We start from the raw sequence: 25,956 nt of genomic DNA, 5'->3' as shown, positions 1-25,956 counted from the left end.
CAGCAGTCACTTAAAGGCTCAGTGTAAGCATAAAATGAAACCCAGACTCTATATGCATCTACTTTTTCACATGCAAATGGGATCTTTGGGTAAGTAAATTGCTATCAGACATCTAAGAACTCATCTGTATGCATGGCCTCTTAACAGCTACACATGAAGAAATGATAAGCTGGTGCCTACAGAAAGAAAGATAAAACTTCCTCTTCTACAGGGACCACCAAGAACATTTAACATCAAATTTGCATTATAGATGTATGTGTTTTCTAATGATTTCCATGTTACACTGCAAGAAAGTCAGCAGTTTGGGCCTTTGAGGGTTTATTAAACTTAAACATTGAAGATATTTCTGCTAATGGGGGACAGAGAAATCATCACGAAAAATTAAAAAAAGACCAAAAAACTTTCTAGAGTATTTTTTTTCCTTATCAGCCATGTTCAAGCCAGTGACAAATTCTAACTTTCATCTGGCATTATACATTTTAGCACATGACCGATTAAGAGATCAAAACAAGGAGAAATCCCACAATGTTGTATTTCATAGTGAACCTTATTTCAATGAAGCTCTAAGACCTAGAGGATGGAGTCAGCTCATGTGTCTGTGTGTCCTGAAATCCTCAGAGCAGTTTGTAGCGCCTTCAGACACATTCAGTGCAGTGGAGGCAGCTGACCATGCACAGGATTTCAAGGGGAAGCAGGAGATTGGATCCTTCCAAATGCTGCAGGGAGCTGGAGTCAAACTGATACAGGAAACTTTTGTCTTAAAAAAACATGATCTGTTCAGGAAAGGTTATAAAGAACCTTTCAAAATTTCTCAGAGACTGTAGTTGCTTAAAAATTATGGCATTTCTTAATCTGTATTTGCTTCGCTATTCTGGGGGCTACATTTAATATATACATTGGGATAGTGGTTATCCTGAATATAATGAAAAAATGTCATTTAATGCTGAGTTGAATAAACCATTCAAATCCTAGGTCTTTCAAAATACTTCTACTTTTCTTCACACTATTTACTGTTGCTGATGTAACATTTTCTATTATTTTTAAATGTCAAGCCCTTTAATATTAATAAAAATTAAGAACTACCCACACAATTTTTTTCCATAGCATAGTATATTTTAAATGTAGCATTCCTTGTGATAGTTCATATTCTTGTTCAAGTGAGCAATGTTGAATTGTATGGGAGTATTTTTTTTCTACTTTGTATCTGAACTTTTTAACCCATAACAATCTCTTAGTTTGAAATCCAAAGATGATCTTGGTAATATTTGATTTTTAAATATATATATATATATATATATATATATATATATATATAATAAATTACACATGCACTTTAAATTCTGTGAATTCTGTGAAATAGGAAGAGAGAAAAAATAAGGAATTTTCCTTTGAATTAGGACATTTCATGTACAGAATCTAGAAAAATCCCATATTCAGTGGAGACAAAAATTGAGTTTTTATTGTTTGAATTATATTTCAGATGTAAATAAATAGCATAAACAAGAAGAGTTAAAAGAAACAGTTTTCCAGCAATAAAATTGTAATTAAATAAGAGAAAAATCCCTTTTTGTAACCAGTAATGTTTAGAAAGAAGAGAGCTTCATTTTTCTAAGGTGATTTTAATAGAATTTTAAATTGATATTCATAGAGCAGGACTTCTTATCGTCACAATTTGCCAATAGCCAATAAGAATATATAAACGAGTGGTGAGACTGCTATTGCAAACTTATTTTGTGCATCCCCAGGGAAGATTCAGTAATTGCAAAGTCACTAACTTCAGCATAATTTCAGTCTAGCTATACCTGCATAGCATAATCATTAACACAAGTGCTTTGGTGGTGCTTAAACCAATGGTAAAAGTTATATTTGAAAGTTAATAACTTAGTCACACAGAAACCTGAAGAATCTTAAAGCGCTGCCATTCCTTGCTGCTTAAGAGTTTCACTGGGATGAAACCCAGGAAACCACCAAGAAGTATTTATCTGCTCTTGTCCTGGACAGTTAATAAGACATTATCTGGGCATTCCCATAGGTTAATCCATGAAACCTACTAGTCTTTTGCAGCTAAATTATAGCAAGGACAAAATCATGATTACATTAGGACTCCCAGGTGCAGCAGGAACTACAAGGAAGAACCAGTTTCATCAATCTCCCAATCTGAGCATTGATTTGCTTTCCCTCAGTGAGAAGGAGAAATTCATCTCTCATGAAAGGGCAAACACCCAGACAAGAAACATTACAGATGTCATGTACCAAATCCAAACAAGATTTCTGGAACTGGGAGAGCTCAGCGGTGGCACATTTTAATATTATTAGGAGCACTTTGCTTTCTTTCTTTATTTCAGCAATGTGGTGGAAAACAAACAAACAAACAAACAAACAAGCAGCCACTTTCCTTCTTCCAGAACTGAAACTCCCCAGGCCTGGGCCCAGTGGCCTTCCCTGTAACAGAGCTGCACAGAGGCTGTGTCTTCCGTCAGTTCAACAAGGTTTCCATGGCACAGAGAGCTGAGACTGAGGACACCACAATGAGCTCCTGACCAATATTTTAGAAACATCTGATGGAACCTAAAGGCACCAAGGGTCATTGTGAAGGTCATAATTTCAGCTCTCAAACAAAACTCTCGCTTTCTAGCTATCAGTTGCCTACAGTCTTTTTTATTTCTCGAGCCTAAAGTTTGACTTCTCATTACAATAAATTTAGTCAGGTTTTGTCTTCAATTACTACTTGTTTTTGGCAGCCTCCTAGTGTAAAACTAGTGTAAAATTTCTTCTTTTCTCTTTTTTTTTTTTTTAAGATTGTGTTCACCTTTGCTTAGTAATTCCTCGATAAAAAACTTTCACCAATTTAAAAGGTTAAAAATCTACCCAGGTAATGGTAGCAGCAGATACTTGCAAACTGTTTCTATTAGCTGTACTGTATGGTCCTGCCTCTGAAACTAGAATCTAAACCACAAACACATGTAGAGTATGTTTGCCTATCTGACCATGGCCAATGGTTTTTAGCTTGTCGCCCATAGACTTCTGGATTTATCCATAATGTAAATTAAAACTGGCATACAGTCATTCAAATATGCACTGGAACCTGACAGATCTTGAAATGGCAAAAAAAAAAGTCAAAACAAGCTGTTTTGATCGCTTTGAGCTTCCTATCCACTCTGAGGCAGGATCATAACTGCACCACTGAGAGAAATTATTCTCCTCTCCACCCTCACTGTGGTTGATGTGGCTGGGAATGCTGGGAACTGCTCCTTGCACAATTTGATGAGCAGGAAAAATAAAATGAGAAAGTTGTCCCAGGTAAAATAATGGGAAAATTTCCACTGACTTTAGGGTGCCTAGAAGTCAGCTTATATTTAAATAAAAAGCAGATTTCTGTATAGTAGTAATATCTCTTCTGATACAATTAGCTTTTAAAGTCATAGAGTGCAAGCTAGAAAGAAGTCAGGGCATGTGTTGATCACTGGTACTTGTAAGTGGCTATTTACATTTTCACTCTGTCAGTTAAAGTGCAGTACTTCTTTTCATAAAGTCATTTAAAAACCAGGAACAACAGCAAGAAAAGGTCCTTGGAAAGTAAAAAATACATGAAAAGCCACTGCTAAAAAGCTACACAGAGAATGAACGTGGTATAAAATCTTTTTTGTTGGAGCTCAATGTGGAACAAAACAGAAGAAATCATCACTTCTAAGAGTGGCTTTCACTAATATAATTTTAGTCCCTAAAGTGTGATTTATGGACAAGGCTTTTAAAAACAAGCTTTTAAGTTTAAGGCTGAAAAGCTATAAAGGTTACCTGACATTTGACAAAGATTAGCCCTTAGACGTTCCCAGTGAAGTATCTATTTCTGAAAATGTTGTTGTTTTCAGAACAGTCAGGGCACTTCTTTGTTTGCAGGGCACTTCAAGCTATCATCTTTACTGTGTATGTAGAAAGATCTTAAACTGGATTTTTCCTCCTAAACAGATTTGGGAGTTTCTGGCCACCAAACCAGTAGTGGTGAGTTATGGCTCAGAGATGCAAGGTCATGGCAAACACCTGCAGGTAAAAAAAGCTACTGCTTTGCCAAGGGTCAGAGTGTTTCTCTTGCCCCTGTGCTCCAGTGACTGGGGGAGCTGTCAGACATCCACAGTGAGGTCCCTGACTGGACAGGGGCACCCTGTGCTCCTCTGCACTGAAGGACACATTGTGGTGTCCATCACCCCATCCCCTGGTGAGGAGCCAGCTCCTATGCAGTTGGAAAGCACAAGCATGGAGTGAGAGGAGAAGCAGCAATGTTACTGTATTCCAAATTAGTAGGAAAGTCAGGGAATCAACCATAAAAATATAAAAGGGGGCTTCAATTCCCATTCTCAGGACTGAGCAGGAGTGTCTGCAGGAGAGTGAAAAACAGAAGGAGAGTCTTGTCCTTAGGCTGAGAAAAAACACTGGGAAACGCAACAGTGTAAGTTAGAGAAATGAGCAATTGACAGCTGCGACCACTTCTTTAATCTGCAGTATCCATACAGAAAGTAATAAATTGAGTTGCATTAGCTGTGAGGGTTAAATACTTTGTTTTCTAATACTTCTCACAATTTACCCATGCCTCCCACAAAAATGCGTATTTTAGTTAGCTTCAGAAAAACTGATGTGTCTAAGGCTTGGAAAGGAAAAAGAAATTGTGATGAGATTTGACATCCTTAAGGGCTTGTTCTCTGATCAGGGAAGAAATGAAGCATTGAATTTTAAAAGAGATTTTCTACTGAAAATTTTAATTGGACCTCACCTTTAAAGCATTTCAAATCCTCTCTGGGTACAATACAGTGCATACAAAAAAAAAGACTGTGATATTTTGATGTTTGCTTATCTCCATGCTGTCCTGGAGTATGACAGAACATGGTGTAAATTATGAATAGAACGTGGGCGCTCTGCTGCTGCACTGCAGGAGGTGTGGTTAGAATAGGATTTTAGAGTTCAGCATTTTGTGTCTGTCAGTAACAAACTAAGCCCAAGGAAGGGATCTCAGTCTATGTCTGCAATTTATTTCTGCACAAGCCATGTCTTGGGCTTCTTTGGAACATTTTCTCTCCATCTTCCTTTTTTTGCAAGAGTTTAAGTGAAAGAGACAGAGAGAAATGTGCAGCTGTAGTCACTTCATTAGCGCAATGGGTTTTATCCATGTTGCCAGCATATTGAACATGGTAGAAGCTACAGGTTTTCATTAGGAATTTATAAATAGTATATTTCTTTTTATATTGCTGTGGTTAAGCACCCAAGCTATCAGTGTTTACCCTCATCTTCTAAGGAAAATCCATGCTTGACCTTCTTTAACAATGACCTTTGCTCAGAAGGATAAACTGAATGGATATTGGTTTTCCTTCTTTTGAATTATAGTATCTTTTAAAGGTAACTTTTTTGATGTTTAATATCCATGATTCAAGAATTGCTGTCCCCAAGTGACCAATGTTTGGGATGGGACAAGAGAGAGAGGCAAGAGTATAGCACCTGGCAGAGTAATTCCTCAAAGGAATTGGAATTACTTGAGAAAATGATAAATGACAACTACAAAAGCAAGAATTACTGATACTAAGAGAGAAAAAAAATAAATTACATCTATCTAAACAGTTTTTAAGTGTCTATTTCTGCATATTCTAATATGACTATTAATAAATTCACATAATTTATGGAAGTAAGCGTGCACATTTAAACTGGCAGCTGCTTTGTGGATAGGAGAGGATCTCAGCTTCTGTAAAAAAAGGTGTCTGTCAAAATCCTCCATGACTCATGGTCCCTCTGGGCCTCAGTTTCCTCCCCAGTAAAATAAATAGAATAACCTGACTTTTTTCCTCACTGAGCTGCTACATTAATGCATCTTTTTGTAAATCCCGTAGAAGGTTCAAAATGTTCTGATGTTCTTTGGCTTGTTGTTCTGAGCATTTTCTATTTTGAATCCTTGTGCATTTTTAGATGGGAGGCAGAAATGGGTCATTCCCTAGTGATTTTGTTATGGAAGTCTTATATAAGGACCTGTAATTCTGCAACTGCTCTTTTCCTTATCAGTGACAGATTTAGCTATCACTTGTTTATCAGTACATATTTATTTTAATATATCACAGTGGCTTCTGCCTACAGGCTATTATCTTGACCTGTAAAAAAACCTTCTATTAGTATTTCTGTGGGAAAAAAGGTCCTGTCACCAAAGACATAATGGTAGCCCAAAACATCAGGAAATCTGACCCAAGAAACCAAATCTAACTAATCAGAGCCTGCAGCTCAACCCAGTTTGCTGTTCAACAACAATTTTGATTAGTAAGGCTAGAGGCAAAGATTACCTTTTCCTTCAGTCCTTAAAAAGGTAAAGATGAAGAGTCACGCATATGTTTGACAGAGCTGGTGCATATAATGTGGATTACTTTTGTTTAGGCTGGATGTCCTTGAATCACAGAACAACTTTAATGACCATTTGCAGCCTGCTCAGTGACTAAGTAAATGAACTCAAGCAAATGAACTGCTGGGTATATTCCCAAACACTCAGTACAGTTTATTGAAACTGATCAGTTTAAACAAGCAGTAAATTGAGATATACTTCAACCTCTACCTATTTGTTCAACACAATTAGGGAAAACACCCCCTTGCTCACAGAGAAGTAAAGCTGGCTTTCAGTACTGACAGGAAGTGAAAATCTTTAATGCACAGATGTTGGCAATTTACATTCAGTGTTGGGAATAAAAATCTAAAAGACATGGATGTCTTCTGGAGCTCCAGAGAGCAGCACATACACCAGCTCAGCAGTGACTGTGCTTATGTGCTGTATGAGAAATGTATATTCAAATCAGCACCTGAAACTGCAGTTGTTAACACATCTTGAACTGAAATGAAATTTGGGCCTTGGTGGAGAGAAATAAAAGACAGATATTTGTAGAAAGTAGGAAATGTGCTAAGAATCTGCCTTACCTCCATCTAGTTCTTCAGCTCCAAAATGATTTCTGTAGAAGAGCATAATCTCTATCTTGTAACACTTGTAGATAGTCACTAAACAAACAAGCAGCAGCAGAATAGCACCAAGCCCACCAGCAAGCTCAACTGTGTACATCAGCTCTGCAAAGAATTACAAAATGCAGTAACAACCACATTCCAAACCACAGAAAGATAAGCAGCAGACCTTGCATTTCTGTTGAACATTAAAATAAAATAATGAATGATGGGTTATTTTACGTATTTATTTCATTTTAAAGCCCTTGAATGAATACCTAATTGATGGGCTTTTTATTCTTCAATAAACTGTTTTTTCCCTCTGAAACACCATATGAATTGCTCATTTAAAAAAAAAAATTCTGCTGGGGATGTGTGTGTGTGTGTGTGTGTGGGTGCTTGTCTATCAGTATGTGCATATATGTGATATATTTTGTAACTCTCTTCCTTTTTTCTTTCTGTAGATAGATCACAGTTTACTTTACCTAGATAAAGGTTGATATTTGACTTAGAGTGAAAGCAAAGGTGAATGTTCCCCTCTTGAGGACGATAATGCAAAATCAGCCCTTCCTTATTCCATACACAAAGAGAATGTGGGCAAACTGGACAAGATTAAGAATTTCATTATTTTTTCCAAAATAAAAATAAAAATAAAAATAAAGACCCCACAAAACACTTGAGAGATGTGAAGAGGACCCCTACAACCTCACATCTCAGTTATATTTATGTTAATATTTTTAACAGTTTCCCAGAGGTCTGCATTTTATTCTCACTTTTCCCCCAGTGGGCTTAGCTGATGTGTAGACACAGCAAACAGTCCTGGTTTTCCTGTTGTGACATTCCCATTCAGACCCCCTGTTGTCTCTGCTGCATCTGCTCACAGGATGGATTGGGATCATCACCATGGAGCTCTGTTCCTGAGGACAGGGAGTGGTCAGTTGTGGCCACCACAAGTGTCCAGCACCAGCAGTGGAGCCACTTTTCAGGCCAAAGGAAACATGCCACCATGGACTTTTGCCTCCCCCAGTTTGAAGGAAGCTCACAGAGCTTTGTTACTTTTCATTTTCTCATTGACTGAAAACTGGCAGTGACAAAAAAGGAGGGTAGGAGGAGAGTTGTTAACAATTCTGTAATTTGAAATCACTAGATGGCAAGTCTGAAGATCTTCCATGCTTTTCCAAATCACTCAGTTTTGAGGAATGATGAAACACCAGATCTTGGACATCTGAGGTACAGAGTTTGTTTCATAAAAGATCTGTGCTGGAACAAGTGTTATTTTCACAGGGGGCAGCTTCTCTCTGAGTGATGTAGTGTGGACCTGGAGTAACCTTTTTTGTGTGTGGTTGTGCAGATTTGATAATCCAGCACAATACAATTCAATTAGAGAAATAAAAGGTTAGAGGAAAAATTGAAAACTGCATTTATTTGACAGCCTCTACTGAGAATCACACACCTTTTTTTATATTATTATGAGGCAACTGTAAGAAGATTTCATTGCTCTCTAGAAGACACTAAAAGTATAATAAAATAAAATAAAAAGGCATTTATATTCCATGTCATTCGTTCCAAAACTGTGCTGGAAACTCTTTTGTGTTAGATATTTTTAAGACTGGCATGGTTATTTCAAACTCCCAATACTTTTCTGGTCCAGAGAGGGAAATGTTATTAAAAACATTCGATAAAATATGGTTTGCATAGACAAATAATGCAGTATTTTAGAATATAAATGGAAATGGAAATTACTCTGCACTGGCTTACTATACCTGTTTATCATTTTGTAATACAGGTGATGCAGCTGTTCAATGGTAACTAGAAGAAAGGCTTTAATATTTCAGGTTGCTAGGCACAAAGTACTCTATTTATGTGCCTGCTGTTATGACTCACTAAAGGCAAAGAAAAACTTTACAACTGGAAAACAGAAGTTTTTTCTCAACTAATGATTTTTATATTAAATGGAAAGAAATAACTGCAGGTATTCATCTGTTTTCTGTCATTGTGCATGAAATCAGACTAATGCACTGCATCACTTTTGCCATCAGAGTCCCCCTTAGTTATATGTTTCCCCATAAAGTAAGATTATGCCTTTATGTTTGCTTCAGTAAAATCTATCTGAAAGCACATGAAAGTGTCTTTAATTAGGCCATCAAAGCAAACAACAAAATTCTGTAGTCAGCCTGAAACATATAAGCAATTACCTTTTCATGTGTTGCTGCTGAGCCATCGTGATGGTACACAGATAAAGTGGTTCTTTCTTAAACAGATTTGTTTGCAGAGGAAGTTTCATGGTCTATTGATCTAACAGAGCCAGCTTGTACTTTCCTCTGTGCTGGACAGCATCTATCAGCACATGTTCACTCTGTGTTTTGGGTGCAGTTTGTCAGGGTTCAGAGGCAGACAGGGGCAGTGATCAGCCCAGCAGATTGCTGCATCCTTACACCCAGCCCATGAGGTGCCTGAGCTCAACCCAAAGTGCTGGATGTGGGAAGAGCTGGAAATGGGAAGTGCTGGAAATGGGACAGCACCATGGAGGGCAGGGGGATTGGCCTGGGCACAGTGTCACACCAGGTTGATTGTTTTCAAGCCTTGAGTTTGTCTTTCTGCAGGATGCTGACTATGCCCTAAAAGGCCACTGACTAGCTCTGAGATGCCTCAGGGGTTTTAGGAACAGTATTACTCTGTGTTGAGCTGAACTGAAGGTGGAAGAAGCAGAAGGCACAGTCTTGTCGCTGCTGTTGGCCCCTCAGTTGACTGAAGCCATTTCACGTTTCTGTGCCTTGGTTTTCCCAATGCGAATTGGGGAAGGTGCTCTGGCTCCTCCCTAGCAGAGCTTACTCCTGAAAAATGCTCTGTGGGTGCCAAGGGTGTTGGTGATGTGTCTGTCAGCAGTTTCAACAATGATGTAGAGACTGTTAGAGACAAGGTAAAGAGTAGCAGCAAGGTTGCAGCTCATGGCTACCTTCACAATAGCATTTTTTTCTGCTGCTTTATTCTGCCTTTTACAGCGTGATTTGAGCACAGTTGCTGCAGCAGGCATTACACTCCTTTTGAAGTGTGATCTGTTTTTCCTGCTGAAATTCAAGTTTTCTGTAGAGGCTACATGCTAAAAAGATTCCATTTCTTCACAATTCCACATCAGAAGCAAGATATGAGAAGTGCAAACCTTTTAAAATGTAGTTAGCCCCAGCGTTGCGGTGCTCAAATTACAGACCTGTCTCTCCTTAAGGAGCTGAGACTGAATGTAGAAAATAGTGAAGGAAAATTATTCGGCTAACCCTTAGGGCGACAGGCATTCTGTTAAACACAACAAACGAGCAAGTGCCAGAGAGTTTCATCCAGAAGCACAGCAATCATTTAGTTACAGGCAATTAACAATAGTCTTCCAGTAGCTCAGGAGTAGTTCTACTCTAAGGAAAACACATTGATTGCTGCAGTAGTAGTAGATTGGTTCCTGAATAAATAGCTTCAATTTAAAACAAGATTTGTTACAAGCATTTTGACCAATGGCTGCAATTTTTTTTCCTTATCAGGAGGCTTTGGCCAAGCAATTCAGTGAAAGAGACAGCGAATTAAAACAAAGCATGTGTCCTCCCCAAATATCAAGCATATATGGCTTGTAATAAATGCACTTATTTTATACCTTTTCCTTCTTAATTATTGGACACATTTGTAGGTTATGTATTTGATCTTCACCTGGATCTAATATTTGATAAACTTCCTTTCACTGTGTCATACAGGTAATTCACTTATCATGACTGAAGTTGTAAGAAGAAAGTAAATAAAAGTGTTCTGTCAAAGATTCATATCTTTTGACTTATATGACATGCTTCAGGGGCTTTACATTTAATGATCTGTAAAAATTTAAAATTAATTTTATTCACTAATTAGGCCTCATATAGCTGAACTGCTAAGAAAAATAATTATATTTCAAACATTCTTTTTTTTTGTGATTTATAACACTTTGAGCACATGTGATTTATAGCTGTGTATTCAGTTTCTGAGCCTTTTCAAAATCCAATTACAGTCTATCTAAGGTTTCAATTTTGCAATCACTTACACAGATTGCTCAACTTCATGGACTATAAGTAATCCCTCTGAAGTCAACAGGACTATTCACAGAGCTTCAGGTTAGCACATAAATAAATCTTTGCAAATTTGTGGCCTAAACTGATTTCCATTCTCGACTTGTCTTGGATAATTTAACTCACAAAGAGATGTTTGGTTAGAGGCAGATCTCAGTTTGTTTAGGTATATTTTCACAGACTTCAATTATTAAAGGAACCGTAAAGATAATAAATATAATTTGGAAGGGGAGCAGGGACTGCAGTGTTATAACATGCAGGTTTGGTTACAAACAGGGTTCTTTCTTCTAAAGGAAGAAGAAAACTGCCTAACACAGGAACACTTGTCTGAGTCTCATTTCAGAGATCAGCCGTAAACAGTAGGCAGAGTTTAAGCTAGCAACAAAGAAACCCATACTCACAGTTTTAAAATTAAGAAGCAAGTATTTTTTTCCTCTTTTTTTTTTCTGTTGCTTTGTTTTGTTTTCTTTTTTTTTTCTGCTTAGTAAATTATTTGTTATGGCATAGCTGTAAAAAAAATAATCTTCCCAAAGTATTTGGAACCACAGCTTTAAACAGCATACACATATCCAATACATGTATGTTTCAAAATGCAAAAAAAAAAATCTGGTTGTGCTAAAGGTACCTAGATGGGTATGTGGGAATATCCTATATGGATATCCTATATGGATACAGTTATGAATAATTACTGATTGATTCTGTAGGACAATAGTACTTCTGATTGCAGTAGAAGCAGATTTGGGCTACTCATTAGCTTGATTATGATATAATTTCTTAGCACAAAGTATATGCTTTCTGCCAGCATGGGCCACCCACGCCTGTGGATATCTGCAGAACTGACTGAAGCTGGCTGAATTTAGTTATGGTTTTCAGTATGGTTTTCAGTGCAGTAATTTCATTTTATTCATTAGAACTATTGGGACCTGGTTTCCTTTCTATATTTTTATAACAATAAATAATATATATTCCTGATTCCCCTATGAAAAAGAACTAGTCATGTTTGGGATTATATATACATAAGCATGTATGTGTGCAAATGCAACACAGTGATCTTGTTAATCTATTCATTAGTATGGCAGAAAACATATCTGAGCCTTGGTGCTGCTGGATTTCCAGTGTTATTAGAAGAGAGATAGTAAATTATTATAATAGAAATATATTCTTACTAATGGCATTTTTACTTCTGCTGAGAAGTGCAGGATGCCTGTTCCCAGTAGCGGAGTAATTACACTGACTATCTCCAACATTATGTCAGCTCAAAAGAGGATAAGGTTGGGAAAATATGAATGCTGCAATGTTACTGAAGCTTACTACATTTAAATATATAACAATGCATTTTAAAGGAAGTTTATGATATAGATTGAAGGGAAAAAGTGTCATGGTGTGGGACTGCAGTAATCTTTGGTTATCTTCCCCAAATTAATGACATGTGTATGACCTGAAATTTTCCTCATTAGGAGAGCTTCTTGTCCTTTATGATGATCGCATCCCCATTCATCTGTTTAGCCTAAAAATAAGTTTTGCACCTTTAAGACTAGTTCCATGAGCAAAAGAAGGGAGAGAAGTGCAGAGTTTATTATCAGAAACTGCATCCTTCTCCTGGGCTGTGTTGTCTGCCGCATGAACAAACGGCGGGACAAAGCTCTCCTTTGCTTTTAGTTAATTTTTAGCTAGCTAAGGCAGAGAACTCGCCTTGACTGTGGTTTTTCTTTTTCTTAGAATTGTTCAAACCTTCTCTAGACTAAAAACCCAGAAGAGCACCAGGAGCTCACACCTTTGACCACCAGGGCCTGGCCTGGGCCACGGCATTTCCAGCGCCGGAGGGACTGAGAAGAGACTGAGAGAGCCAAGCTACAGCCCACAAAGGGACTTTCTGAGTTTGTCATCTCTTCTGGGTGACAAGAAGTTTTATTGCTTAATACTGTTCATTTTTTTGTTCTAGTGAATATTTTGCCTGTTAAATAAACATTTTTTTCCGCTTCTCTCCAAAGAAATCTTTTTCTGAATCAGTTGGAGGAGGGGCTGATTAAATTTGCTTTCTAAAAGAACCCCTTTGAAAATTTTCTCCCAAATTTACCCTAAACCAAGACACTTGTATTTGTAAATTGTACTACAGAAATCAGACAAGCCCACACTATTATTCCACTTAGAATTCCTGAAAGAAATTAATGTAAGAGGCACTGAGGAGTGCTAAAAATGTGGGGAAAAAATTGAGTACTGAGTTCCAAGGATGTAAGATCATAAACCATACTGTTTGCATTTTTTTTTTCTGAGGATAGGATTAAAGAATAATTTAGCTATGCATGGATTATGGGAAAAATTTGTGACATTTTATTTGAAAATATTTTCATCTTTGCCAATCAAGGTTAGACTTGCACTTAGACATTACATAAAAGGAAGTACTATGATAAAAGTGGTACAAAAGCTGTTTTAAAAAGTAATCTGTGAAACAAACTAACTTGTTTGACACATTGTCAGCATGAAGAATTGTGAGATGAAAGTTACACGTAGGCATATGCTGAGTAATCTTACAAACTGTTTCACTGGAGTTATCTTAGTCCAATTTTCTAAAGGATGAGAAAAACCTGACTGAATAAAAGAGTGGTGTTATGAAGAGTTTCTTTCAGGCAGAGGTCTTTAGCATTCTATTCCTTGACTGATTTTAGATGAGGTTGAGTGTGAAAGGAAAGTCATGTTTGGTTAGGTTTGGGACAAGAAGGGAGCTGATATTTGACCTTTGGCCCTGTGTCATGAACCTCTTGGGAGAATGAACATTTGCACTGCTCAGCACAGTGACAACGTGAAGGCTTCTTCAATGGCCATAGGTGAATGAAAAATCAATTTCCATCCAATCCAATTTCAATTCCAGTTCTAAAACCTGATGAGGGTCTTGGAAAAGCCTTTCCTGCAGTGCAGAATAAAAACTGAATACTTTATACAGTGGAAGATAGACTCATGTAAGGTCAGAACTGACCAAGTGGGTTGGAATTCTTCCACAGTTTAGCTTCCACTGAGACTCAGAGATTCACTGGAGTGAACAAGTACTCAGGTCCAGCCAGCAGAAGCTGAAATACAGCTCACTGTTCTCATATTTCATATGATGAGTTTCCTTTCAGAAATTTCAGAAGCATTGTGAAGCTTTTTGGTGAAAGGAGATATAACACCTGGGGTTTCTTTGCAGAGGTTAGAAAAGAACTAGTTTCTTTTCTCTTTTAAGTCTTAATTATCACTCATCACTACCACTGTGTGAAATTGTGTCTAACTGACTGAAAATGCATATAAAACATTCAAGTCTGTAAGTAATAAACCAGATTTACTCTATTATGTGAATGAATGCAATTTAAGGTGCTTGTCAGCCATTCTGTTATCATTAATAACCATATAACGATAATTTTGAATTAATTTCTATTCAGAATTTTCTATTACATTGTACAGGAAATATTAATAAAATGCTTATGTATTAAGAAATGATGAGTTTAAAAAAAGGTAGTATTCCTCAAGATGCATTCCCTCTAGGAAATATTACCTTGCATATTTTTCAAGCACATATTTTCATGGGCAATTTAAACATACTCTTTCTCTAAACAATATATTTCAGTGAAAATATTTACTTTTCTTGACAGGAAAAAAACCCCAAACTTGTTTTAATTACCCCTCATTAACTTACAATCAACAAGATTCATATATGCCCACTGAGAACACCTATGACAGAGAAAAACAAAGGGAAACCATAAAAGAGGCTAAGGGTAGGAAATTAGATGATAATACTATGTTGATGACAATGGGAAGAAAGGGAATTAGATACTTTGAAAAAATGCATGAAAGAATGTTACCTTAGTTCTGGTGTCTGTCCCAGGAAAAATATCAGTAATATTATTAAGCTTTTAAAATAATATCCATACTACTTAAAGAATAATGCCAAGATGGAATTTGAGATTATTTTTGCTGTAGAGTTCTACTTGAAGACATACAGAGAGGACTTTAAAAAAAAAAATCACATAATTAGATAATAACCTGTATTTACAACACAGTCTGTGATAAGATTATGAAGTATTTGATCCTGCATGAAAGTCATACTTGTCAATACATAATATTGCAGAAAAGCATTCTTTTTCCTTATTCATTGAATTTTTATCTACTACATTGATAGACTGTAAGTTTGTCTTCTTTAATTAAAAAACTTATGAAACAATGGAATTGTAATCTGTGATCCACCTGTTATATCATCTGCAATCTGGTTTGTCATTAATAAATTTCTGCTTAGCTGCTTTCAGTACCACTCTCAAAATTGATTTCTAGAAGGTTCCTCTACCTAGCTGAAGATTAAACTGTAATTGGTCTGGATGATCAATGCCACCTACCACCAGTAAGTAACAAAATCAACCTTAGATTATAACAAGTAGGTTTTTTTTTCCTCACACAGAAGGGAAAATAACTTGATTATTGTAAGGGTGACAGGGATTTGGTCAGAAGGTGGAGGAAAGGGATGAAAGTTAAATCTTTTGGGTTCTGATTGATTTTTCCTATTTTTTTACAAATTTTGTTGTAATGAATGAGGAAAAGGAAACAACATTGTCATTGTCATGGTTAAAATGCTCTACTGCCTTTAGCTTTGAGTTAAATGCTCTCTATGCACAGCATCTGAGGAAATTTAGGACTCTAAAAATGGTTAGCTGGCAGCAGAAAAAATAGATCATAGGGTTTCTCCATTGATGTCAAAAAATAAAAGAAGGTGATGAGAAAATGAGAGCTGGGCTCCCTGAGATACAGAGCGCTGTGTTTGCACCAGAGGAAGGCACAAGGGCCCCAGCTTTTCCCAGTGCTGGATGCTGAAATTGGCTTCACTTTTCCTGCACAAGTGGTGGTGGAGTCCAGGGGCACTGTGCTCTGCTCCCCTCCTGAAATGAGCTCATGTCAGGAAAGGAGAGGCTCTGGCTTCCCATTCCAGCGCCACGTCAGGGGAAAAGCAGCAGCCCCTTGTCCCTGGTGAATGTGCCAGGCTCTGCTTTGGGCCAGGACCAGCCTCTGATGGAGCCTGCTCAGGGTTTCTGTCAGGTGAGAGTGTGTCCCTGCTGGGCTGACCAGGGGGGATATGAAGGAAGATGCATCCAGGCTTTTTCTGGTGATTTAGACTGTTGGCTTCTTATGCTTTCAGGGCCTGTGTAAGTGTAGGTATGTCTAAAATCTCCACCTGGACTTTTAAGTGTACAGAGATTCGACTGACCAGGGTGAAGCAGCAGTTGCAAGGGTGGTAGAAAGGCTTAAACTTTGTACCTGAATACCCACTGCAGCATTTAGCCCTAAATACCTCTTCTCCCAGGAACTCTCTTTGTTCAGCAGCAGAGTTTTCTGCTTTGCTATCCCTTCTGATCCTGGTGATAGTGTTCCACACAGGAAGTTGAAGAAGGATTATAATTTCTTTTTCAGGTATGCAGTGAACATTCCAGATTCATCATTTTTGTACTCTTATACTGCTGGAAAAAAAGGATCACTAGCTAGAAAACCAGCCAAACCTACTACATCTGCAAATATCTTGGTGTTCAGGAAGCAAATTTACCTAATTGTTAGGTCCCTATTGGTCTAAGTCAGCCAAATAATCAGAAATTAATAAACAGCTAACTCATTCCTAGCAGAGGCTAAATATGGATCCAAACAAGGAAACCTAAACTGAAAGGTTGTCATGGTGATATACAGGAGACTAAGCAAGCAGTGCAAAACTCCTCTTCCTGGGAGACCTGAGAGACTAGCTCAAATTTTTATCTGCCATGCTTAATTTATCTTTTCACTGAAACACTTGTCAACTCACAAAATGTGTAGAAGGCTTGTATCTGGTACCTTTTGTCTTTTGAGGGCACAGCAGACTTGGCTTCCAGATCTATTTCAGATTCAGCCTTACTTAAAGAGGAAAAAAATATTTTTGGGAGTTTTTCTGCTATTTTTGTCCTTTTACTATTTATAAGGGCAATTAAATATTGAGATTACTTCCTCTTAAGCATGTTTTCATGAGGCCACATACTTTAGTATGTCTGACTTACTGAGTTCTCTAAGAAAGGGAGGAAGGAAAGTAGATCCTTGCAAAATTCATGCATGCACAAAGTTAAATTAGAGATCTGGCTGTCACAGAACAGAGAAGACTTACATGTTTTCAGTCTTGGAGCTACTGCTTGTATGGAAGAGAAAATAAGGACTAAGCATCAGCATGTGACTTAATAGGTGTCAGTAAATAAGTATTGGTTTTAAGGTAATTTGAGCTTTAAAATATTTTATTTTCAGTATTCCATCAAGTAATTTGATTGTTTAGAGCAAGCTGTTGGATTTCAGTGCTTTTTGGGTTAAGCTCTTGCTCTGAGTTCAAATGCCTCTGAACCAGAGTATATGACTACTAGCTGGTATATTATTGAGGTTCAACTACTTAATAAGTTAATTTCTCATCTCAGAAAATTCAGCAAATGTCAGGCTAAGCAGAACATCTGGTAATTCACATCTGCATCTTTTTAAGAAGCAATGACAAGAGTTTAGAAAAATGGCTACAAATGAATTTCTATTCAAGTAATTGGAGGTACCCAACAATACATTTAAATAAATTGGTCACACTCTCTTGATTTATGGTTTCTTTCTAAGCTTAGACAGACTTTGCATGCTACAAAACTAAATTTAGGGAAGATATCTTTGCTATAAATTGAGATGCCACAAGTACTTCAGCACCACAGTAAGATCCTGGTTTGCTCACTTTTACAAACAATCTAAAAAAAATCACAGGAATGTCAGCAAAATGCAGACACTGCTCCTGCTTATTCTTTGCTTTCTGAAGTCAACAGGAAGCTACATGAGAGTAGGGAGTGTCAATTCCAGGGATGTGGAGCCCCCTCTGGGAGGTAAAGTGGACAAAATGGGTCTGGGAGCTTTGATTTGCAGATTTTCTATCTCCCTGTAATTATCTTGGTGGGAGATCCCATTAGGCAGGCTGGGATCATGGGATGTGAGTGGTGAGGAGAAACAGGGAGGTTCTTAGAAGCTTCTGTCATGTTGTCTCACTTCAGAAATGTTGATGTAAAACAGAAGTGTTGGAAGGAAAATGTCCATGTCAGGCTATGCAGGAACCCTCCTGGCTTGGGGTTTAGGTGGCATTTCTGAGGGATGTAAAAGGTTTTTATTTTTGGTTTTCCTAAAATTTGTAATATTTTTCTTACAGAAAAATATTACAGTTGTATCACCTGTGGTTTCCTACTATTCTTTCTCTATTGAGCCTTCATAAATTTTAAAGTGACTGAATTATTAAATACATCTTTTATAGAGATCTAGTTAAAAGGGGTTACTGTATTTTTTTCCAATGACAGCCATAATTAACAACATCCTTTCTCTTCTATTTTGCAAGTTGTACTAATTCCTTGGGAAAAATAACCATTGACTATTAATTCTTAGGGAGCTAAAATTCATGCTTGCATCAGAGGGAATCTCTACAAACTGACCATCCCTACACTTTACCCTTTCATGGAGAAAAGCTGCATATTTACCCCTTTTGTGTAGCAGAATACTGGCATGGCGGCGTCCGTTCCCATTCTCGACGTAGCAGGAATAATTTCCTAGGTCTGCCTCTTCAACCGAGTCAAGAATCAATGAGATGGAAACCTCCTGTTCCCCAAGATGTTCCTTGAGAACCCTGAGGAAAAAACAACCATTGCTGCTGTTCTGCTTGTACCACAGTGAAGCTTTAGATAATCATGACATAACAATGCTACTTACAACTCACAACTCTCTGGCTTCAAATCTGGCTATGGTTTGATGCAATCTTAATTTAATTATATCATGCCCTTTTCTTCCTCACTTCTAATAAGGAGTTTTGGCTTTGTAAATGTTAATGAGAGCTGCAGTTCATTGTCTCCTTAAAGAAGAATGATATGCACATGGATAATATATCATTGCACACTTTGATGGAGACTCTGATCCATGAAGTCTTAGAACAGTAGAAGAGAGAAAACTGAAAACAGTTATTCTGGGGTTTTAGACTCACACCAGGAGTCTGGGCCAAACACAGTATTTGTCCTTTTTCTGAGGCTCTTCAACATGCCACTCAGGAGCAATGTGTTCCTACCATGGTAGGAGAGATAATTTCTGGAATGCATTGTAAAATTTTATAATGTTTTATCAAACAGTAGGAAGAACAGTAGGAAGTACACCAGGTGTCACTAGCTCATAGAGATTATAAATAAAAGGCTTCCTGTGTAAGACTCCACCTGTCTTCCCATTACTTTCTTTCCCTCTTAACAAGACCATCAGTGGTTTCAGGAACTCGGGTAAGCAAATGACAAATTATTGCAGGCCTGACAAATGAAATGGAAATGAGCTTTTCTGCTCCTCCCTCCACAAAACAAGAAAGTTGTAACAGGTTTATTGTCACTTTTTTTTTGTCAGTCATCAGCTAGTTAAGTCACTGGCTGAAGGACTTGGGAAAGTTTTAAACACAAAATATAGCTGAATTTATTGTCACATGCCATTTAGTTTATTGATCTTGACTTTTGTAGAATAAACTTGAAGTACACTGGGGCGAAACACACTTCCTTCTTGCCTATGTATGGGGATCATGACCTTGAAGGTCACTGAGGTCTACTTGATTTTGCTAATTGTGATTGTATTGTGCATAATTTCTTTTTCTTGGGTTCTATTCCTCTATGTCTCATTTTCATTACAATTATTATTAGTAATATATGTTTACTATTATAATGAGTGTTATTGCTACTGTTATAATCTCTTATTTTGTCTCAGTTATTAAACTGTTTTTATCTCAACCCACAAGTTCTATTCTGGTACTTCTCCCCACCTGAGGGGGATAACAGGGGAGTGAGTCAGTGGCTGTGAGGAACTTCCTTGATGGCTGAGGTTAAACCAAGACATGCACACTAAGATTTGCCTGAATTTCTGAGTTTTAATTTCTGTGATACATAGAAACAGTGATATTCACACATACAGAGTTTAAATGAATAAGGAATCTCTTCAAATCCAAGCAGATATTTCACATTGGGTAGGATTTAGTAAGCTATGTCAAGCATGTAATTCTCAATACGGATCCACATTTGTCCTTAATTTCTAAATGAGGCAGCACTTTTAGGAGCAGTAGAAGTATATGCCATGGATTGCCAGATCCTCTCCCAAACAAGTATTTCAGCAGATATAAGCAGCCCACATAACAGGATGCTTGGCTCTCACAAGCCAGATAACATCCCAGGAAACTCAGTTTTTTTCATGAAGAAATCAAAACATTCCAAAAGGGAAGTCAAACTTCACCATTTATTTAAGGTTTAGTGTTTGAAAATACTTTTTAAGCTGATTTTCTGAAGATATTAATTTTTCTTTATTTCATCTTACTAAGTGTCCTCGTGATTGTTTTTGTAGATTGCCACCTTTTGAAAAAGGTAAATTCCAGCACACATTTTGAAAAAGGTAAATTCCAGCTGGTCAACATTACAGCTCTTTTTGGGTAGCTATTCTGCTTTTGCAAGTCTCTAACATCAGATTTGGGTGAGGAGGGCATTTTTCTGTTCTCTACTGGTGGAGTCAAATAGCATATGGATGATGTTGGAAAAAAAAAAGATCAGACCCAATATGCTTGTTGGTTAGTCTGTGATAAAAAGTGTAACATTAACTATCAAAAAAATATAGAGAAAAAAAGAAAAAACCTTTTTCTTTTACCTAATGTCACTTTCCCAGACTCGATTATCATCCAAATCTTCAATAAACTTCTCCCCTTTCATCCAGTAGATTAAAGGACTGACATCTCCACTGTATCCAAAGAAAGCTCTGCAGGTTAGATTAGCAGAACCACCTGTTGCAAAAAACGTAAGAAAATATGTTTATTTCAAAATTTAAAATCAGTTGCTTTTTAAAAACCAAAATATTCAGAGGGCTCCTCAATTTCCAGCTGTTGTTGAAAGTTTCCAAGAGTATCTGCTTGTCTTGACACAATACATTTTCTGAAAATAAATGCAATAAAAATGAAATGAAATTATATGTAAAAACAGAATTAATTTTTTTCAAAACATTTTCTGTTTGGTAAGGACATCAGAGATCATGTCTTTTCAAAAGGAGCTAACTTAATTTTTTTTTTCTCTGAAAAAGATAAAAGTTAGGTAAAATAGACATGCAATTACATCTGTGTTAGTTCAGCCTTGCAATGCTTCCTGCAAAGAGGCTGGTATATTCCTGTACAGTTCCACTCCCAAGGGATTTCTGGCAGAAGGATGTGTGCTCATTGCTATACTTTAGCAGGAAAGTTTGAAAAAAGCTCCTGTGGACTAATTCTGAACATTACAATCCATTAGAATGGGAAGAACCATTAGCAGAGCATGCAGCAAGGAGCAGAAATTTCATATATATGCACAGCACTACTTATTTAATCATTATAATGAGGATTTTAAAAACTAATATGCCTTCGCTTTATTTTCATATGGAGCCTTACATTGTATTTGTACCACTTGGCTTTGGGCTTTACCTTGGGCACATGCAGGGATTGAAATGGCCACTTACACAATTTTTGTGTGTTGGCAAGACTGGATAAAGCAAGAGGACAGACACAGCTGAAGATCTCCCATTGGCTGCTCTAAAGATATTTGTCCCAACATGCACCAACTCTTCTAAACTGCCACATGCATTCCTTTAGGGGATAATTGCACAGTAACTTAAGGAAGAGTGGGGATTTAAGATGTTTTTTCCCCTCATGAAGAGAGTATTTCCATGGAGTTTATATTATTTCTAAGACCAAATTAACATTTTATTCACACTTTCAGTTTTTAATTTTTGGACTTTAAAGCTAACAGACCACAGCTCCTGGACAAAAAATAAGAGAAAAGAGTTTTTACCACTACTACATCTGTACCAAGATGCCATAAGCCCATCTGGGTTCAATTAATTTCCTCAAAAATACACTGTTCTTCTAATTTCCTCAAAAATTCCAGGTTCTGTCAGGACTTGGTCTTTCTCAAACGTACAACATTAATATTTGAATTTCATATTTACTTTTTAGCATGAAAACAAATGCAGAATTCTGTGTAACAAGAAGACAAGTAATTATTAAATAAATGTCTTACAAAAGACTGGCTTGAACTCTCACATCCATGGCACAAAAGGTACAGAATCAAATGTTTTTGTTCCAAATGTGCAACACCAAGGCAAATACCATTTCTGCTACTTTCACAATCTGTTTTGGAACTTTAGGATCTCATTTTATTTTAGTCATTTCAGGAAGGTTTGGTTGCTACCATACCTTTTGCAAGCAATGGCTGCTAAGGAGACAGGAGTATTCCAGTACTTGAAACTAGGATGGAGAGAAGGGTCTCCTTCATAATCAAAAAGTATGAAATGGAATCTCTTAATAATGAGAAATTTTAATAATCTCACTTAGTCTAGAGCAAAGCTGCCACATATAAGTTGAGTTTCTTCAGAGAGAAGGCAAAGCCTCTCTTTCTAAAAACAAGTATAGCTCCTGTTTTCAAACCCCAGGGAGCCATGGTCAGGACACCTCCCTGGAAACTCAATTTCTCAATCTCTTCATCGCTCAAGAAGTGCAATTTGGAACCCCTGGGAGAAAGATTTTTGCAATCTTGAAGCCATTTGAAGGGAATGAGATGAGCACGGGGGCATATTGTGGTTCAAGTGCATGAAAACCTGTAGTGGAACATGATCAATTTCTTGGTTCCTTGCCATGCAAACCTGGTTTCTTACAGCAGTTGTATTGCAGATATATTCCAAGTAGAGGGTGGGGGGTGGTGGGATTGTTTGGTTTTGGTTTTGGGGTTTGCTTTTTTTTTGGTTTTGCATCATAATTATGATGCTTGAACGTGTGAAAATGAAAATATAAAACCTTAAAGGATTATGAAAGTCTTGGCCACAGTGGGATCTGTTCACTCTTGAGATGGGAGAAGGTACCTGCACATGTAAAGCCAAAGCAGGCTTCTGTGATAATTGGACAACCCCTATGGCATTATCCACCAGACTCAGAGTGCTACCTAATGCATCACTGCCACTTCTTGGGCTTTTTCCAGGGCTTTCCTACCAAGCCAAGGCTTGGTTGAAACTTTACAGCTTTTAAGAGCTGGCAAGATCACAGTTAGAGAGACTGTAACTTCTGGCCAATTTACCCATGATTCACAGAGATTAGACACCACGGGTGCTGGACCGGTAAATCTCTCCAGGCTCCTGCAGCTAACAGGTACCCCTGAGACATGATTTTTGCTCTGGCTGGGCTTCTGAGCCTTTTATAGATGAATGTTATGGGCATAGATTTGTTTTTCAAAAAATAAACATCTTCTGGTAAGAGCAAAACTTAACAAAACCAGAGAGTTTTTAAGATTAAGGTTGTTTTCTTTATTAAATTCTTAAAGAAGTTTTCTCCCTAAATAAAACATGCAAACATATCTTCAAGTGTAGAATCTGAAGTCTCCATTCAACGTGAAAAAGTTGCAAGTGAGAAATAAATTAGGAAGAATGTAATGCCACTTAGTAGTACTGTGTTGATTGCAGGTACCCAGGGAAGGCCATTAGCATGCTGGGGCTTCAGCTATAAATTAACTGCTCTGTCTATCTTGACCAATCTTCACAATAAGCCAGTGGGATGTTCATTAGCTGGCCATCAAGGAAGATTCAGTGACCAGCTAATGACCAACTGTGACCATTAATAAGGGGCTCTGTTATCCAGAACTCACAGCTCTGTGCAGAGGGCATGGGGCTCCCTTGGAGAAGCAAAGAGGCTTCCAGCTGCAGGCACATGTAAATAAAACCTGACTGCAGGGCCATGCTATGAATGGACTCAGTATTTGGGGAGCACATCTTGCTTTCTACTCCAGAGCTGCCATCATGAGAGTGAGTGATTGAGTGTTGTAGGAGGGGCTGTGTTTTTCTCTAGATGTTCAGCTTTGAAGTGAGCAGGCACAATCTCAATTGTGGCACCAAGCAGCTGTTCTGCATGGACAATCTGCTTTTAAAAGTCTGCAGATTTGTAGAAAACATGAAAATTTGTAGGAAACATATAACAAGTAGCAGAGCTGCTTTGCTTCATCTTTAAGCTAAGGTATAAACAACCTGTCAAGCAATTAATAGAAATCCCTCACAGTTAACCTTAGGCAACTCTTTCTCTCCATGTCTTTTCTGTACTGAGAAAAACTAGAGGACAGATCTGAAAGTCATACAAGTTTCATGAAAGGATATATAATGCTTTCTATGACACTAGTTTAAATTTTTCTGTAAATGCTGGATTACTACAGTTTTACAGCCTGTTTTTGAAGGATTTTAATTTTGTGTTTTAAATTTATTGAATGTTTTCAATTAAATTACTAGGGAAATTAATCTATTTCTGTCCCCTTTGCTATAAGATGTAAATTCAAGTTACATCCTGGGTAAACTGCTTTGTTTTGTTTTGGGTTTGTTTGTTGTGTTTTTTTATTTTTTTTTCCTTCATATTTTTTTAATGGACCCTGGAAAAATCCAAAGGCATCAGAATAGAATTATTAAGTGAAACCTACAGTGTTGCTATTTTTATTGGCATCCCCTCAAAACAACAAACAGAAAAGCAAAACAATTTAAAGAAAACATAAAGAGAAAAATAACACTTTTGACTTCTCATTATAATTATAAATTTTTAAACTGTGAAATAATGCACCAAAGACATGCAAGAGGACACATAAGAAGTAAATTCAACTGTGCTTTTCTCCATCACCTTTTTTTTTTTTCTGATGAATATGCTCTTAGAGTATTGAGTTTATTTTTGTAAAAATTGGAATGTATAGCCCTACATGCTGGTGCTGCTCCCTGTGATAAAGTCACACTCAGCTCAATCCAACTGGGTTCAAATTTAATTAGTAAAAAGCTCTTTGCCATCCGAACTCAGACCTGTTTTTGTTGCACAGTACGCTTCCAAGTAGAGCAGAATGCAGGAAGGGACCACAACAAGGTATTCTTCCTTGAAATCAGCGAATATCTCGAGCAGAACAATACAGATTTTGTGTTCATTTTCACAAATTACCAACATTGGGGGCTCTTTGCTAAGTTATGCTGGGGGAGCCTGTGCCCAGCAGAGGGCACTGTCTAACTTCCAAACATTATTTAAAAAAAAAGGAAATTCCTAGTGAATAACTTCTCATTAAAGACATCAGCCTGCTAAGAACGTGCTAGCTGTAATTAGAAAATAGTGAATGTTTTGTGATTGCTGAAATGCCATCTTGTGTGGTCAGCTGAGATTCCACTCACACAAGTTACCATACAGCAGGACAGCACCTTCCTCTCCTTTGATTTGACAGATTCTTCAGTGAAGGGCAACCATTTTTGGTTGGCAGCAACTGTAATAATAAAAAATGCTCTGCAACCTCTTTTTAGAAGATCTCTCAAAAACATATTATAGAAGTGTTTGAGAGCCATGTTCAACATCTAGTAATATTGAGGGCCAAAAGACTGAAAATGTTAAGTGCACTGAAATGTGGGACTTTCTTTTAGTGTACAATGTAAACCAATTTTACAACTTATGTGCAGGAAATACCTAGGCAATACCCACACACTTACAAGTATGCCATTTATTTGTAATGTTAACTTCTCAAAATGAAATTGTAAAAGGTCAAGACAGATGCAATCAAAATCTTGCACACTGGAATTAAATACTATTATTTCCATTCACATTTGAGGAAAAAAATACTGCCAAATTATCAGTCTTCCAAGTGGAGGGCTGTGAAAGCTGGTAACTTCCTAGGTGTGACAGATCAGCAGTGACAGAAACAAGTCAATGACCCCCTTGTTTTGCCAATGTCATCTGACAAGGCCAGTGGGCAGATAAGTAGAAGCTGCTCTCATTTTCAGAGAAGTCTTGTGTCCTAAAACAATTCAACAGTATTTGAAAGCCTTCATGCAAATGTGATTAAGGAAAAAAAAAAAAGAAAAATGAGGTACC

At 37.3% G+C, this 25,956-nt stretch overlaps 1 protein-coding gene across 3 annotated transcripts in view; it reads right to left on the bottom strand.

Moving 5' to 3' along the window:
* IL1RAPL1 (interleukin 1 receptor accessory protein like 1) overlaps positions 1–25,956 on the bottom strand; it is a 679,795-nt gene that overhangs the window by 6,061 nt on the left and 647,778 nt on the right. For all 3 annotated transcript variants that reach the window (XM_066545452.1, XM_066545453.1, XM_066545454.1), the window contains 3 exons: positions 20,718–20,850; positions 18,545–18,690; positions 6,934–7,077 (listed from right to left, as the gene is read on the bottom strand). In XM_066545452.1, coding sequence (XP_066401549.1) covers positions 6,934–7,077; positions 18,545–18,690; positions 20,718–20,850 — 423 coding nt within the window. The remainder of the gene's footprint in view (positions 1–6,933; positions 7,078–18,544; positions 18,691–20,717; positions 20,851–25,956) is intronic.

This window comes from Molothrus aeneus, chromosome 2 (assembly GCF_037042795.1).
Source record: "Molothrus aeneus isolate 106 chromosome 2, BPBGC_Maene_1.0, whole genome shotgun sequence".
Lineage (NCBI taxonomy): Eukaryota > Metazoa > Chordata > Aves > Passeriformes > Icteridae > Molothrus > Molothrus aeneus.
This window is presented reverse-complemented; position numbering and strand designations above follow the sequence as displayed.